Source organism: Pyrus communis, chromosome 5 (genome assembly GCF_041283825.1).
Source record: "Pyrus communis isolate YQ-2024b chromosome 5, ASM4128382v1, whole genome shotgun sequence".
Classification (NCBI taxonomy): domain Eukaryota; kingdom Viridiplantae; phylum Streptophyta; class Magnoliopsida; order Rosales; family Rosaceae; genus Pyrus; species Pyrus communis.
Window position 1 is genome coordinate 551,838 of NC_142569.1, and position 15,849 is coordinate 567,686.

At 35.6% G+C, this 15,849-nt stretch overlaps 2 protein-coding genes and 1 pseudogene across 3 annotated transcripts; 2 read left to right on the forward strand and 1 right to left on the reverse strand.

Annotated features, from left to right (window-relative positions):
• Positions 1 to 106: 106 nt before the first annotated feature.
• On the reverse strand, positions 107 to 3,728 carry LOC137727024 (RPM1-interacting protein 4-like). Its single transcript, XM_088695144.1, has 4 exons — positions 3,723 to 3,728; positions 2,562 to 3,098; positions 1,817 to 2,014; positions 107 to 223 (listed from the first exon to the last, which is right to left on the reverse strand). The coding sequence occupies exons 1-4, from the start codon at positions 3,726 to 3,728 to the stop codon at positions 107 to 109; spliced, it is 858 nt and encodes a 285-aa protein (XP_088551270.1).
• A 5,963-nt stretch (positions 3,729 to 9,691) lies between these two features.
• On the forward strand, positions 9,692 to 10,376 carry LOC137727025 (non-specific lipid-transfer protein 1-like). The gene is made up of 2 exons (XM_088693293.1): positions 9,692 to 10,067; positions 10,264 to 10,376. Exons 1-2 carry the CDS (start codon positions 9,727 to 9,729, stop codon positions 10,277 to 10,279), a joined length of 357 nt encoding a protein of 118 aa, XP_088549419.1. The 5' UTR covers positions 9,692 to 9,726; the 3' UTR covers positions 10,280 to 10,376.
• Positions 10,377 to 11,300: 924 nt separating this feature from the next.
• On the forward strand, positions 11,301 to 14,384 carry LOC137722325 (ubiquinol oxidase 4, chloroplastic/chromoplastic-like; annotated as a pseudogene). Its single transcript, XR_015962176.1, has 9 exons — positions 11,301 to 11,653; positions 11,821 to 11,979; positions 12,157 to 12,250; positions 12,707 to 12,822; positions 12,896 to 12,999; positions 13,339 to 13,407; positions 13,605 to 13,676; positions 13,774 to 13,809; positions 14,027 to 14,384. The product of XR_015962176.1 is annotated as a ubiquinol oxidase 4, chloroplastic/chromoplastic-like (transcript).
• The last annotated feature ends 1,465 nt before the right edge of the window (positions 14,385 to 15,849 follow it).

Sequence of the window (15,849 nt, forward strand, 5' to 3'; positions counted from 1 at the left end):
CTTATGAATCTGAAACATTTTGATTTAAGGGCATTAAGTGTTGTCAATATGTATTTAGAAATCAAATTACATGTCATATTTTCATATTAAAGAATTTGATAGAATATCAGGGTAGTTGTGGGATGTTACTGGGAAATAGATAAACACTACGTCTCCTTTTACACAGAAACTCCCTAGACCAAGAAGCAGTTCCACGGGGAAGCAGTTCAACATCAGTCAATACCTATGCCAATGAAAAATACAGAAATTGCAGACTAAATGAACAAAATTTACGTACAGAATATGGGCAAAATAGATAAAAATAAAAAATGCATAAGTGACTTAAAAACTGCACATAAACAGAAAACTTTAGCCGTGGCTGTTAGGTATTCCTCCCATTTGTAGATCCAATTGAGCTAATTTTCCGGAGCTTACCCTATGTGAATTATAGGCACCCAAGAGAAAGCAAACAATGAGAGGTTGGTAAATTTCAGTTCTTACATATCAAAGTACAAAGGTTGAAGTACAAATTTAAAACTAACACAATACACATTTAGGGGCGCGTAGCGCCCGTGATACAAAAATGCCTCTCGCACGCACGCTAGTGCGTGCAGAGAGGCTAGTTAGAAATAAAATCGTTTCGCTAAGTCACATAGTAAATAATCTAATTTGGTATCAAATTTGTTATTTACGAAATTCAAATATAAAATATCTCATTTCTAAGTAAAAAAATATTATCAAACCATAATACTGACTGATCGATTTTGAATGACTTTTAACAGTTGGGCCATGCGATAATCATGCTTGATGGTCGGATGTTGAAAGCGGACCCCCGCGGGGATCAACCGGTTTCAATCGGGCCGTTGCAGTAATAGAGCACAGCATAATATGTGTGCGCTTCCTTAGGGAATTCAGACTTGCTATAATATTTGTTTGGGTAACGATAACCATAACATAATTTTGAAGTTTTGAACTTTAAACCAAGCACCGAAAAATGCTTAAGAGATCACGTGAGGTGAGATTTTACATGAATTTTATGTTACTTATAGTTTAATAGTAATTTTTGTATCAATATTGTGAAAGATTGTGTTTGTAAATGAGGTCTTAGATTCGACTTTCATCAAAAGGGAATTTGAACCACATTATTACTATCCCAAATATGAGTTGGCAGAGATCTATGGAGAATCCAATTTTGAGAGAATCTCCTTAACATTCTTTTTCGAGCACCAGCTAAATTCTAATGAAATGTTTATAGTGTGCTATAAACACGATCAAGAACATTTAAATGTCATAATATAAGTAGTTAAATATTTATATAAAAAAAATTAACTACTTGTATTATGATAATTGGTGTGCCGGATTGTGTTACCAATACACTGAAAAAATTTATTCAAATTCAAAGGGTATTTGTTTTCACTTCAAAAAGAAAGAACTCGAATAGCAATGTCAACAAATTGAATTTAAATATTTCTTTTCACTTGTAAGTGAGAGGTCTTAGTTTGATTCTCACCAAAAAGTGAATTTGAACCATATTATTATAACTAATCCATTGTGAGGCTTAACCTATCTCTCTACTCCTTTAACATATATAATATCGTTTGTTAAAAAAAAAAAATCAAATATACTTCCATTAACAAAATAAAATGCAAGAAATCCTTTGTTTACATAAATATTAAACATGTGAAATACTATCCATCTCACTGTCTTTCGGTTCAAAATATGCAGCACCATCTCTACACAAGAACACAAAAATTTATATATCAGAACTAATTCGTCGAAGATATTTTAGAATATCGAGCATATATAATCACAAAACTCGGTTTGGCCGCAAAATTACCTTTGATTTGGACGGAGATTTTTCACGTTCGTTCGCACTGTTGAGATTGTTGCTTGGTTGTTGAGGCACAACTGGGAACTCTAATGCAATTTTCTTTTCTTCTTTCACTTTTTCAAATATGTAAGTAAAACCTTCACCAGATTTGGGGTCCTTGTCATCCCAATCCCCAAATTTGGGTATTGAAGATACTCTAGTATGCTGTCACAGTACAAATTTTGCACACTTGAGCAATGAATTCTATGTTTAAATAATTTTTTTAATGTGACGATCACACTTTATGTGTTATAATATGAGTAGATCTGAGATTTGTTGTTTTATGAATTAAAGAACACTATCAATAAATAGATATACACGTATTATGTTACACTTTCATTTCTTTTCATTGTTAATAAACCTTCTGCTATAAGGAGTTGGATTATTTCTCTTGTTGAATTTTCTTTCAATGTGCTGGAAACATGACTCAGTACACCAAGTGTCATAGTACAATTGATTGAATTTTTGTTTTCCCAAGTTTCTAACCAATTGTATAATGACACTTGGTGTATCGAGCCGTAACACCGCACATTGAAAAATCTCTCATCCCTCCCCTCCTCTCTCAGTTTCCTCTTCTTCTTTCTCTCTACAGAGAAGGTAAAATAAGATGATAATGTGGTTTAATCTTCAGCGTTCAAATAAAAAGGGAGGAAAGGGAAATAATTCAGATCTATGCTATAATTAGACAGAAACATGAAGAAGGATAACTTACAGTATCGTGTTGACTAAGATTACTAGACTGATGAGTACTACTATTAGTACTTTTAGGTTTGCTCGGAGAATTGGAAATGCTATGACTACGAATGCTATGACTGCGACCACTCCCTGATGAAGCCAATCTGCTCTTTCTTTCCGACCTCGCACGGCGGTGTCTCGGTTGTTGCTGCATGAGAGAATAATCGGAGTTGCTCCTTTCGCTACCAGACTCCGATCTGTAACTCTTGAAGCTCCCTCCAGAAACCCTACGCTCATGCACAACGCCATTTGGCCGGAGCGCACCGTGGCTAGTGTCTCCCTCAGTTTGGCGTACATTTTCGCTTGAGGTTCGTGGCTTGCTGCTCGAACTCGTGGCGCTGTTAGGAGGTTGTGCGGTGGAGGACTTGAGCATGCCTTTGAAGGCCTCTGGATTGTCTTCGGGGTCATTTGGATTTCCTTTCCCTTCATTTTTTTGAGCGGTCTCAAAACATGCAGTGTATGATATACTTTCATCACTGTCCCAGACCCCAAATTTTGGGACATGGGATTTTTTCTGCAACAAAATAATCTTTTTAATTAAGAAGGTTTCTTTGTTTTCAACAAAGTTAATAATATACAAATAACAATTCGATTGTAGGTAAGGTTTCATATTATTCCCACGCAAAGAAAAGGAACTTGACTAAAATGATAATAAAAATAAAAAAATAAAAAAATAAAAAAGTAAAAAAAAACTTAATTGATGAGCTAACTAAAACTTAATATCAAAGACATATCGATTAAATATCAACGATATAATGATTAAAGACTGACGACAAAGACGATGTCACGTCAGATCTTCAAAATGAGGACCTTAGGAGAGCAGAACTCCAATCAATCAACGAAGACAAACATCTACATTTATCGCTTCAAATCCGTCATTATGGTATGAATTAATCAAATAAAACATTGATATGCCTTAAGAAAATGAAATAATTTACCAATCATCACAAACCCAGAGAGTATATATGCCCTAAAATCATAATATATGTATGTGTGTGTGTGTGTGTGTGAAATAAATCATAATCAGTTTCTTCAAAAAATGAAAAAACACAGTTAGTGGCTATAAGTCAAATTCTAATACTGAAAAAAGCATAACATACACTAAGAACTTCAATACTAAAAACAGAAAATGACTTACGGCCATAATATTGGGTGGATAAAGTATTGCAGAAATAAGTCCTTAAAGAAGAACGAGAACAAGTGAAGGGGATGACGAAACTTAAAGAAGGAGGCCGATTGATATATTCCTTGTTTTCAGAAAAAAAAAATATTCCGTACGGGATTCGAGCACCAAGAAAGGTTGGGGACATGGACGTGCCTTAGGAAATTGTCCATCCGATGGCTACAAGGCTTTCTAAGCGTCTAAACCATTTCAAACTCTTGACCAAGAGTGTATTAATTTGTTTGCTAGCTTACTATAAGTTCAAGTTTTTCTTAAAAAAACCTCCTATTGGTGAAAATTTGAAAAAACAAAACAAACAAGAACAAGAGAACAAGAGAACAAGCATATGCCATGGTTCCGATGAAAGTGAAGGTTTTGCGCGTCCTCGTGCGCATCTTCTCTTCAATGTTGGAATTTTCACACAAGTTAAACATTATCATCTTGGAAAGTGTTATCCACACAACTATTTTTACTTCTCATATACCCCTATTAATTTTCAATGGTTAGATCGAACGAATTGAAGAATATCAAAGACAAAAAATTAACAAGAGTGTATCAGAAGTAAAAATGAGTGTGTGAATGGCACTAACCATCATTCCATAGATGTTTTTTCATTTCATTAATATATATTTGTGTAATTTTCCCATGGATATTTTTTCATGGGGAAATGAAACAAATATAGTACATTATGAACATGAATATTATGTTGTAAAGAATAACAAAATAAGAAAAATTATATACCCAAAAACCGGAATTGAAAAGAAAAAAAAAAAGAAAAAACTTGCTTATTTTCCATTTGTGACATCTCATATGGTTTGCAAATGTGGTCTAAAAAGTTAGTCTATCTAGCATTATGAAATAATCACGTTAATTAACAGTTAAATAATAATCAAATTATTAACAATCATGTCATATGGTTTGCAAAATTTGAGTTAAAAAGTTGTTCTTCATGGCATTACCCTATTAAAAATATTTACACCTGTGAGAGTATTAATCCCACGTCATGGAAAAGAGGGACTTTGTGTGTGCTTATAAGGCCATCTCTAACCGATGGCTGGCCAGAGGACTCGTTTTAGCCCTCTGACCCTCCAAGATATTAATATTTTAATGAACAGTGTAGTGCCATATTCCTTACCATCTCCAACTGAGGGTCAAAGGGTCACATGACTTGTTTTAGCCTTGTCACAAAAAAACCATCTTCAACAAAAGGCCAAAGGGCTATAGTATGGAATATGAAGAATTGAAATAAAATGAGGTAAGATAGTATGGAATAGTGAAAAATATGTGAGAAATGGTGTAGGAAAAAATTAGACATAAAAAAAAAGTCCAAAAAAAAAAAAGGTTGCTGGGCATAAAAACAAAAAGTGGGTTGGGACCATAAAAAAAAAAAAAAAAAAAAATGAAATTGGGCTAGCCAGCGGGCTGGTTGAAAGTGGCCAGCTAGTTAGCCCTTTGATCCTTTTAGATTCTGTGGGCCCACAAGTCTTCTGGCCTAACCCTCGGTTGGAGACGGTTTTCGGGCATTTTTCGGCCCTCTTGACACACCCCGATCCTCCTAAGGACCTCACCAAGCTTTCTACAAGCTTGAAATTCCCAAAAACATAAGAATTTACGTGTGCATGAACAATGCCAAAAATCAGGTATCCCGAGTTCGACGTGAAAACGAAGGTATCCTTACCTGAAATGGGTATGGTTGAACTCCTACGGACCTCACGACCATGGATATGTACTTTGGTTATTCGATCTGTGAAGATTTGATGGGTTTTTGGGGTATGTCCGTACGTATTGGATGGAAATGAGAGGGAGAGGGAGCTCGGGACAGGGTGCAAGGTAGGGGAAAAGGGTGTGGGGTGTGGAAGAGTGTGTGTGTGTGGCCCAAAACCTGCCAACAAAGCCCCAAAAACAACCACACAACGAAAAATCACACTAGGGGCAAAATCGTCTTTTCACGCGTACGTTTTAAAAATTTTGGAACGGGCTGTCACACCTCTGGCCTTCTGGACCCTTCAACAGGCCATTTCCAACCAAAGGAGGGCCATAGAGCTCGTTTTAGCCCTCTGGTCCTCTAAGAAATTAATATTTTAATGAACAATGCAGTGTCATATTTCTTATCATCTCCAACCGAGGGGCTAGAGAGCCATCAGCCAAACATGGCCCTGTGACAAAAAAACCATCTCCAACCGAGGGCCAAGGGGCTATAGTATGGAATATGAAGAATTGAAATAAAATGAGGTAAGATAATATAGAATTGTGAAAAATATGTGAGAAATGGTGTAGGGAAAAAATTAGAAATTAAAAAAAAAAATGTCAAAAAAAGAAAAAAAAATAGTGGGTTGGCTGGAGATAGCCAGCTCGCTGGCCTAATTGGCAGGTTTTCGCCCATGGGGCCCACAAACCCTTTGGCCTAGCCTTCGGTTGGAGATGGCCCAAGTAATTACGCTAACTACTCCTCATATGCTCAATTTGTTTTATGGTGGAACCTTAACTTTTTTCATGGTATCAGAGCAGGTTATCCTGCGTGTGATGCCCAACACACTTACTCCATGTCACCCGACTTGTGTTATTCACGTACTAAACTTAAAAATTTGCTCCCCGTCAAGCCGCCCGTTGAGTATCAATCCAATATCGGAGAAATTAGAGACATTGCACCTTGCATGTACTTATAAGTAACTGGACTACTCCTCATATTACCAATTAATTTTATGATGGAACCTCAAATTTTTTGAGCACCTCTCTTAGTTGGCGCCTATTGTTTTACACATTTTTTTTGGTCATATGGTTTTTAATTTAAGTAAAAACAAATTTGCTTAGGAATATTTTGTTTGACGATAGTTCGTAATTTGTTTATGTATAGTCATTTGAGGATAGATCCTTTATATCATGCGGGACACTCTTTTTCTTTCGATCGGGTTGAAAGCTCCAGAAAAATTTATCAAGACCCATTATGCACACTATCATTAGTTTGTACGTGTTCTGATTTCACTGCAATGAATATTGTACTTCTCTTAAAAAATAAAAAACTCCAAATTAAATGAGCTACCAAAAAAATGCTTGCAACTTTCCTATAACAGCATGCAATTCATGGTCCAAGCCATACTCAAGTCTTAAGTTTTTGCATTTCCTGAAAATCAGCCATCATAATCAACATTACCCACCAAGCCCTTAAATATTAATTCCGACCTTGACCACCCAACCTTTAATTAATTGCTCCACATTATAATAATTTCAAAGATTAATCAATACCCACAAATTATTAATTTTAGGACCAAAGCTTCAACTGTACCAAAATTTAAGGACCATTGCTCTAATTTTTTCTAATATATATAGAATATTAACTTTCTCCATAGTATATATCATAGCATGTTGGTCATTTTTTGAATCCCAACAACAACATATGCTCTATGTCATTGCCCAATAAATGTTGTTCACTTATTTGACATGAGTGTCATCATATGTACATGTAACAAGGCGTTTAACAATGTGAAGTGTTGTCTCACATCATAAACTAAGTTATAAAATTTTACAGGGCTTATAAAGAGTTAGGTCACCGACCCCTCCCCATAGGGAGACACTCTTAATAATAATATACAATGTTAGTGTAATCTTATGTATAATGATATGGTCTCCGTCATAACTCATAATTCATAAACTTGACCTACATATGTAGTACGGACTCTGAGTTGGGTGTTAGCTAGCTAGGGTTTTTAAGGAGGAAGACAAACGAACCCGGGATTGTTCGAGTTGGTTTTTCTTCTTTGTTAGCAAAAAATCAAATTTTCAACAATTCTTTGCCGACTAATTACATCCTGAGAATTGGATTCAAATAGTACATCAGGCATGCATTCGGGTGCAGTTTTTGTTTTGGAGTACTGATCGAATATACAATGCATGCACTGGTTCAAACACGTGGTTATGCAAACAAACACAAGGAACTCACGAGTTCCATTGAGCAGTAGAAGATTAGATCTGCGTTTTAATCCTGAACGGCTTAATTAGCTTTGGATTTTACTGAAATACAAGCATGCTTTCACTTGATCAGTTTTCTTTTATATTTCTGGCCTATAAAGCGTTTTACCAGCAAATAAAACGATTCTTCTCCATAGAATTAAAAACCAGCTGTCACAGATCATATAACGCTCTCTCAACTGGAAAACTAGTTGTTGTTTTGTTTATATGATTTTTTCGAAAATGACCCCCAATTGAAACTCCACAATCCACATGAAAAATCTTTTGAACCCCAAAATTAAACTTAAAAAATAAAGAATTAAATTATAATTACACTATCCATCTACATACGGATTTTGCTAGATTTCGTTCATTGTGGAGATTTTTATTAGTTGTTTGTGCAACTTTTATTTGCTTTCGTTTTGCCTTTTTCGAATTGTTTTACACAAGTGATATCTAGGGTTGTTGGAGTTTTGAGCTCCTTTAGTCCCACATCGGGGAACTCAAGTTCCCTAGAGGTCTTTATATTAGGTTAGCCACCTTTACTAAACATGAGGTATTAGACCATTGGAAATGAGAATTGAGGTTTGTGTCATTAATTATGTGGAATTGAACTTTGTAAATATTATACCGTAGTATTAATATAATATCAATATTATGATATTAATTAATCAAGACAATGGCCTTGGCCTCTTAAGACCAACTCCAATGGTAATGTCAAATTCCTTCCAAAATTTAGTCCAGAAATCGGAGTGGATTCCATTCAATATTTTTATCGGAATGTAAAATTTTTTTAGATTAAAATGTTCATAAAATTAATTTACGATAGTCTACATATTTATTTTTTTAAAACAAATTTAATTTAACAAAAAAAAAATAGCCTAAGTTCATTCTTTAATAATCTCGGGCTAAAATTTTAGGCTAGAATGGTTGGAGCAGAAAAACTATTTCTAGGCAAAAAACTAAATTTACCGGGCTAAAATATTTAGCTTTTAGCCCAACCATTGGAGATGGTCTAAGAAGTTAAAATTAATTAGGGTTCATTAATTTTAATTTTGAATTAAGTTTTTTAATTAAAGTAATTAAAAAACGTTTTGATTAATAGACACAACTGTTTGGAAAGAGTTGACAGTTGTGTGGTTTCAAATACATTCAAAAGGTATTTGAAAAGGTAAGAAATAGCTTATATAACTGAAGACTCTCAGTTTCATCGATATCATCTTTTTTCTTTCTATCTCTCCCTTACAAAACCTTATAGAGAGTAAACACACAAAACAATTCGCCAGAATTCTATAATCCAGGGTTCTAGAATTAGATAGTTGTATCCTGATCGAACAGACGTCATAGAACCACAAGCACAAGAGTGAGATGGAAATACTGTTCGAAGGACATAGCTTTTGCGCTAGCCTGTATCTGTGTAAATCAAGTTAGTACCATTTTAATTCTTGTATTTATTTCTGTTATTTCATTTTATAATGCAAGTATTTTTCGGTAATAAAGATTTAGAATTTCAATTTTTGTTTTTTTTATTCATTTCTGAATTGTTCTTGAACAAGGGTTTGAGACTTCATATCCAAAAATGAATGCTCAACAGAGCTAGCTAAGAGCTCCCATGCATTTTCGAATTGTTAGAAATGCGGTAAATAAGAAGCACAATATTATGAAAAACCAAAACCCTAAAAGAAACACAGGTTATTAATGGTATTTGCAATGTCCTCCATTAGTTGGCGCCTGTGGTTTTTACATAGTTTTGAACCTGTTTTTCTTTTGGTCTGACATCGTTTTCACTTTTAAGTAAAAACTAGCTGTTTAAGAAAAAAAAAAAGAAGTAATTCTTAAGGAGGAGAAAAAAATCTTGACTGCACGTATACACGTAAAATGAGCCACTAAAAAGCAGCCTGCGACTCCCTATAAAAAGAGGTTGCAGTTCATGCTCCAAGTCACACTCAAATCTTCAAGTCTTCTGCATATCCAAGCTAAATAGTATATATAATCAAATATTTGCCTTGTTTTTGTGTCCCAAAAGAAACTGGAGATGAAATTGGTGATCCTTTTCGGGCCGATGATGGTTATGGTTCTGAACTATGCAAGTCCTGTCCATGGCGACATCACATGCCAACAGCCCTTGATGGATTTGATGCCATGTAAGGAAACCTTGACCGGGTCTGGCCCTGGGACTCCTCCGATTACATGTTGCAGTGGTGTGCAAACCGTTGATGCTGCGGCTACCACCAGAGAGTGTTGGAGGAACCTCTGTGAATTCTTCAAGAAAGCAGCTGCTGGCATGCCGATCAACCCTGACAGACTCAAGCAGCTTCCTGATTTCTGCCATGTGTCCCTTCCCGTTCCTCTCGACCCCAAAATTGATTGCGAATCGTAAGCTCTCTCTCAATTTTTTATTTATTTGAGTTGCTATTGACACTTAAAAAAAGTCATCTTGCATTCGTCCCTAGCAGAAGAAATAAAAGTGCATGGTGACTGTTTTTGAGTGCTAGTTGATAACAATTTTCTAGATTGTTGTTCATAAATTGATATGGGCTAATGTGTTTTTAATTACTATTGTGATGTGCAGAATTCCTCGTGTCTAAAGGGTGTGCGTGCATTGCATGATATAAATAAGACGGGGAAGGATCAGCTAAAAACAAAGATGTTCTGTGATGATCAAATAATTAAACACTGTTTGATTACCTTTAGTGCATCCAAAATATGTATTAAAAAGCAATTATGCAAATAGAATGCTTCCTTTCTCCGAATTTCCTTTTCGTATTTCTTCATTTTCCTTAAACTCTCCAATTAACACTAATTAACAATTAATCTTTACGGCTATAACATTTGGCTCATCTCCACCAGCAACACAAGGTGAAGTGATGTGTTTAGGCTTATTAAGCTAGCGAACAACATAACTGCTGATTGACTGAATCCTAATTTCAAAAATATATGACGACCTCGAATCAAAATCTCAATATCGTCTTCTTTAGCAGCCATAGCAGAAGGGTCATTTGGATTGCAAAAATGGAGTGAAGCCACATTCAATCCCCTATGAACCTAAAAACTGACATCCTTGCGATATTGTTCTCCTAATACGCCACTGCAAAAAAAGATGCCAGCAATTGATGTTGATAACAAGTAACAACATTGCAAAAACATTCTTATATTCTTGTCCAGAAAACAAATGAACTTTTAATAAAAATTTCGACGTGCTTATAAGAAAAGTGATTATAGCGGCATACTTAATAGCAAAAGTGATTTCTAACTAAGTACTTCCTTGAGCTTTCTAAATATTACTGTTCATAGAGTGAAAATGCCCAATTCAAGCCCCGGGGACTAAATTAAGCTTGTGAAGCTCACCAAGAAAGACCGAAAGCCCAAAGTCCAGTAGAACCTGACGATCAAAGTAGCCACGATACTTAAAACGCAAAAATCTAAAACAATAACCTCTCAATTCGTGTCGTGTATCTAAAGAACATCGAGCAAAAACCCAAACTGTCATCTTACATAGTTTTTTTCATGTACTGTTTATATTTAAATTTAAAATAAAAAAATTATTTTTTATTACCCAATTTATGATAAACCGGTATAATTTACGGATTTACGAATTTACAACTTTGCAAGACGACACAAATTACTCCCCAACAAAACATGAAATAAAATGCCATTTTTCACCACTCCCTCCCTCCCGCGGTTGACAATTTCTCTTCACGCCAACTGACTGATCGAAATACCAAATTCCAGTTTTGATTTCTATTTTTTTTTTTTTTTTTTTTTTTAGGTTTGAAGTCTCTGCAACAACACCGCAGAATGGCAGCGGCGACTCTGTCTTCGCCGGTGTTTGCAATCTCCGCCTCCTCCTCTTCTTCTTCTTCTTCGTCTCTCAGAGCAAGGAGGAGCTTCAAGACTTCAGCTTTTTCATCCCGGAATCGTTTTCCATACAATCCCATTTCCGCTCGTCCGTCGATTTCCAGGTATGTTAATTTTCCACCACTTCAAACGTCGAAAAATGGGATCTTTAATTTTGGTATTTTATGTTATGAATTTCTGAAGTTTTGTCTGTGCTTCATGGGATCTATGAACTGGATTCTAAATTCAAATTTGTGGGCTTTTTATTCACTCGATAACAAAAATTGTGTAGAGTTCGAGCAACTATGCTGCAAGAAGATGAAGAGAAGGTGGTAGTGGAGGAGTCCCTTGAGTTCAAGGCTTCTACCTTTGATGAATTGAAAGCTAGCAGCGGGAATCTCTCTGAGAGTTCGTCTTCAAGTGTGAACAATCCTTCAACATCTTCCTTACGGTAAATCTTTTCTCGTTGTCAAATTAATCGTTTTGCTTTGCTTGCCTGGTTCCAATGTCGTTGTCGAAGAAATTTTAATCTTTTTTGTTGATTGTTTGGGGGTTATGCTTATGAGCTTTTGTTTCTGGCAGTTGTTATTGATGTTTAGATTTTAATTCCGTTCTACTATCATTCTAGGATACAGTCATAAAGGTACTTGATACTGTGTACTGCAACCGAGATTGTGCAAGGTTCTTTGTACTGCAAACTATTGCAAGGGTTCCTTACTTCGGTGAGTGCTGAACTTTGTTTATTAATAATTTTGAATTTCTGCAGTTCTCTAAAATAGTATGTGTAATAAGATGCAGAGAACTTCCTTTTCAAGCGAGAGGAAATCTTGAAATGAGCGAGGACAAGTTATCAATTCATTTGGTGGCATTTTATGTCAAGAAATGTACATCCAATAATGCATGTCCTGACATACAACATAAATTGGCCCTATTTTCTGTTAGAATTATGATTCATATGACATACAGAGCTGTCTTTGCATTATCATGTTTTGGAGGTCAAGATGATAGTGATGATTTCATGGAAGGATGTGCCTATATGTTCCTTTTAATTTTCTCTCAAATTGTGCGTATAACCTGTTTAGGAACATGTTCTTGTGTGCTTCTTTTCCCAATTAATTGTCAACTGCGATTCCCAGTTGCAAGTTATAAGTCGTGTCCTTGTGGTATATCTGTGGCAGCTTTTATGTCTGTTCTGCACATATATGAAAGTTTGGGTTGGTGGAGAAGGGCAGATTATCTGAAGGTGCATTTTGCTGAGAGCTGGAATGAGATGCACTATCTGCTTATCATGGAAGTAAGGATCTTCTATCTGTAATATCATCTACATGGTTTGCTTGATTTAACAATAGAATATGGATCTAATGCAGGAATTGGGGGGAAATGCTTGGTGGTTTGACCGCTTTCTTGCTCAGCACATTGCAGTCTTCTATTATTCTATGACAGCCTTTATGTATAAGCCCAAGGATGGCTTGTAAGTATGAGTTTCTAATTTTTAATGTACTATAATTCCTCTGCTTTATCGTCTCTCTTGCCTCCCAGTGTCGTGTTTGCTGCATTATCCTTAATGGTTACTAACTTAGAAGAAAATCGTCCATTGAAATCAATATCAAGCCATTTTTAGGAGTAGACACATTTGGTCAGAATTTTGTTTTCTTAAAATCCCTTCCTAAATTTAACAACAGTTGCATTAAGAGGTCTTCTGTTTAAGTTTGTAAGTTCATCTTGAAATGACACTATAGAAATAGGTGATCGGAGAACTATCCTGCATCCTTAATTGTGTGTTTATTTATTTTGTTCAATGCTAGTGCAGATCGCTTCTCTGAACGTGTAGAGAGCCATGCATATTCAACCTATGACAAGGTTATCAAGGCCCGAGGAGGTATGATTTAGAGTTTTTCAGGACTTGATGCCTTAAAACCAAGAATTACAAAAAGGTGTTTGTTGGATCACATCGAATATTCTAAGCATTCAACATCCAAGTGATGATCTTAATTGATCAGTTGTACAATGCACCATCTTACACTTACCTCATATACAAATTCACTTATCTTGACATGGTATTTTCTTCTGTTGTAAAGGATTTGAAAAAGATGCCTGCTCCTGAGGTTGCTGTGAAATACTACACTAGTGGTGACATGTACTTATTTGGTAAGCTTTGTCTATTTTTCAGTCTTTGTTTGTGTCCTGAAGGGTAATAATCGAAGAATTAACAATCCCCCCGAATTTTATGCATATGAATTTCAAGCTTCAAGACCTCCCAATTCTCGGAGGCCAAAAATAGGTAAGTCTTCAGTTCTGATTTTTTTATGGCAGTTCATAGATTGACATGCTAGGAGTTTGATCATTTTTTATACTTCGTGTTAGTTTCCTGTCCTAAAATAGTCTCGCTCAGCTTTGTACAATAACTGTTAACATAAGCGGGAATAAGTTCATAATGATTGTGCGCATATTATGACCTAGTTTGCACTGCGCTTTTAATAATGTTTCTCTTTTCATAGAATTTGTACGACACATTTCTGAACATAAGAGACGATGAAGCTGATCACTGTAAGACGATGAAGGCCTGCCAGACTCATGGGAACCTCTTGTCTCCTCACGCACGCACAGAAGATTCCTTAGAAGATGAATCTGCCTGCATTGTTCCTCAAACAGATTGTGAAGGTATTGTGGATTGCATAAAGACATCCATCGCAACAATGCCAGCAAAGAGATGGTTACTCGACAGAAGAGAAGAACAGGAAAATTAGGAATTAGGGAATGGTGAAGGAAATTAATTTGTATACAGAAGAATGATCATATAGTATAGACCTAATTACTGAAGAAGTATTTGGTTATTGAATGAAGACTGCTTTTCTAGTTTTCTCTTCCATTGAGGAAGAAGACGACGTGGTTGTTTCTACTTTCCAATTTCTTTGACAACCGTACCTAGGAGGGAAGGAACATTCCATGCATGGAATGATAGAATAGAACAACTGACAGCTACTAGGGTTAGGCGGCTCAGTGAGATAGGGAAGAGCGAATGAAGTGGTAGTCAACTTCTATATGCTTAGAGCGGCATGGAACCCAAGATTGGCCGCTGAGTGTGTAGCGCTTGCTTTATCACAGTGCAGGAGAAATTTAGAGTGAAATGGCATGGCTAGATCGCGTAGCAAGAAAACCATAACAGTAGGTAGTAAAGGCGACTTCCTTGTACTTTGAGACTTTTAATTTTAATGATACAGTACAAACAAGCATTAAGTACGAAACGCCTCTGCAAATGAACAAGGTATGGTAGACATCAAGGTGCCAAGCTGTATTGGATAATGAGGCCATCTCCAACCGATCCGGTCAAAGGGTCATAGGGCTAAAAATAGCTCGGAATGACATGAAAATTATCTCAAACCGAGGTCTAGGCCAAAAGGCTTGTGGGCCCCACCGGGCCCAAACCCTCAAATCAAGCCAACAGGCTGGCCATTTCTAACTAGCGAGCTAGCCCTCTAGTGCCAGCTCTAGCTCAACCCATTTGAATGTGAATGGCTACCTGGCGTTAGCATGACGCCAGCTAGCAACGGCAAACTAACGTCATGCTACCGTTGGAATTTGAATTTTATTTTTTGGATGAATTTAAAAAAAAAAAAATTCTAATTTTTTTCCTATAAATAACTACACCATTCCTACAACATTGAAAGTTGAAGATAATAAGTTTCACATAGATAAGAATTCTATCTAAAATTTGCACAACCAATTACATTTCGACATGTGGTACTCGAAATCCTATCCGAAAAATTATTAAGATTACATAAAGATAAGAAATTTGGAGAGTTACTCACTTTAATGACACGTGTCACTTGAAATCCTATTCGAAAAATTATTCAGATTACATAAAGATATGAAATATGGAGAGTTACTCACGTTAGCGATACGTGTTAATCGAAATCCTACAAAAAAAATTATTGAGATTATATAAAAATAAAAAATATGGAAGCTTATTCATTTAGAAACAAGTGGCATTCAAAATATGTTCGAAAACTTTATTTTAATATAGTAATTGAATTTAATTAATCATATTAATTTAATTAAAATAATAAATTATATTTGACCTATAACATTTTGATCTTGTCGATTGGAGATGATTTTTTATCAAATGGTTGTATTTGAATTTTTTGATCCAAAAAATAATATAAAATATGATGTTCAGTAAAATATAATTTCTAACAAAAACTATAAGGTTAAGGAGAATCATTTTACCCTCGTTCAATTAGTTCATGCTAGCACATCGTCCTCGTAGTGTTTCGTGCCATAATTCTAGGTTATCACCGACTCCTACCTCGGGCCCCACTAT

Bases quoted from the DNA above. Each gene is read 5' to 3' on its own strand.
- LOC137727024 (XM_088695144.1), bottom strand. The intron at 2,015-2,561 runs GTAAGTTATCCT...GTACTGTGACAG, and splicing joins ATCTTAGTCAACACGATACT to CATACTAGAGTATCTTCAAT. The intron at 224-1,816 runs GTAATTTTGCGG...TCATTGGCATAG, and splicing joins AATCTCCGTCCAAATCAAAG to GTATTGACTGATGTTGAACT.
- LOC137727025 (XM_088693293.1), top strand. From the start codon at position 9,727: ATGAAATTGGTGATCCTTTTCGGGCCGATGATGGTTATGGTTCTGAAC.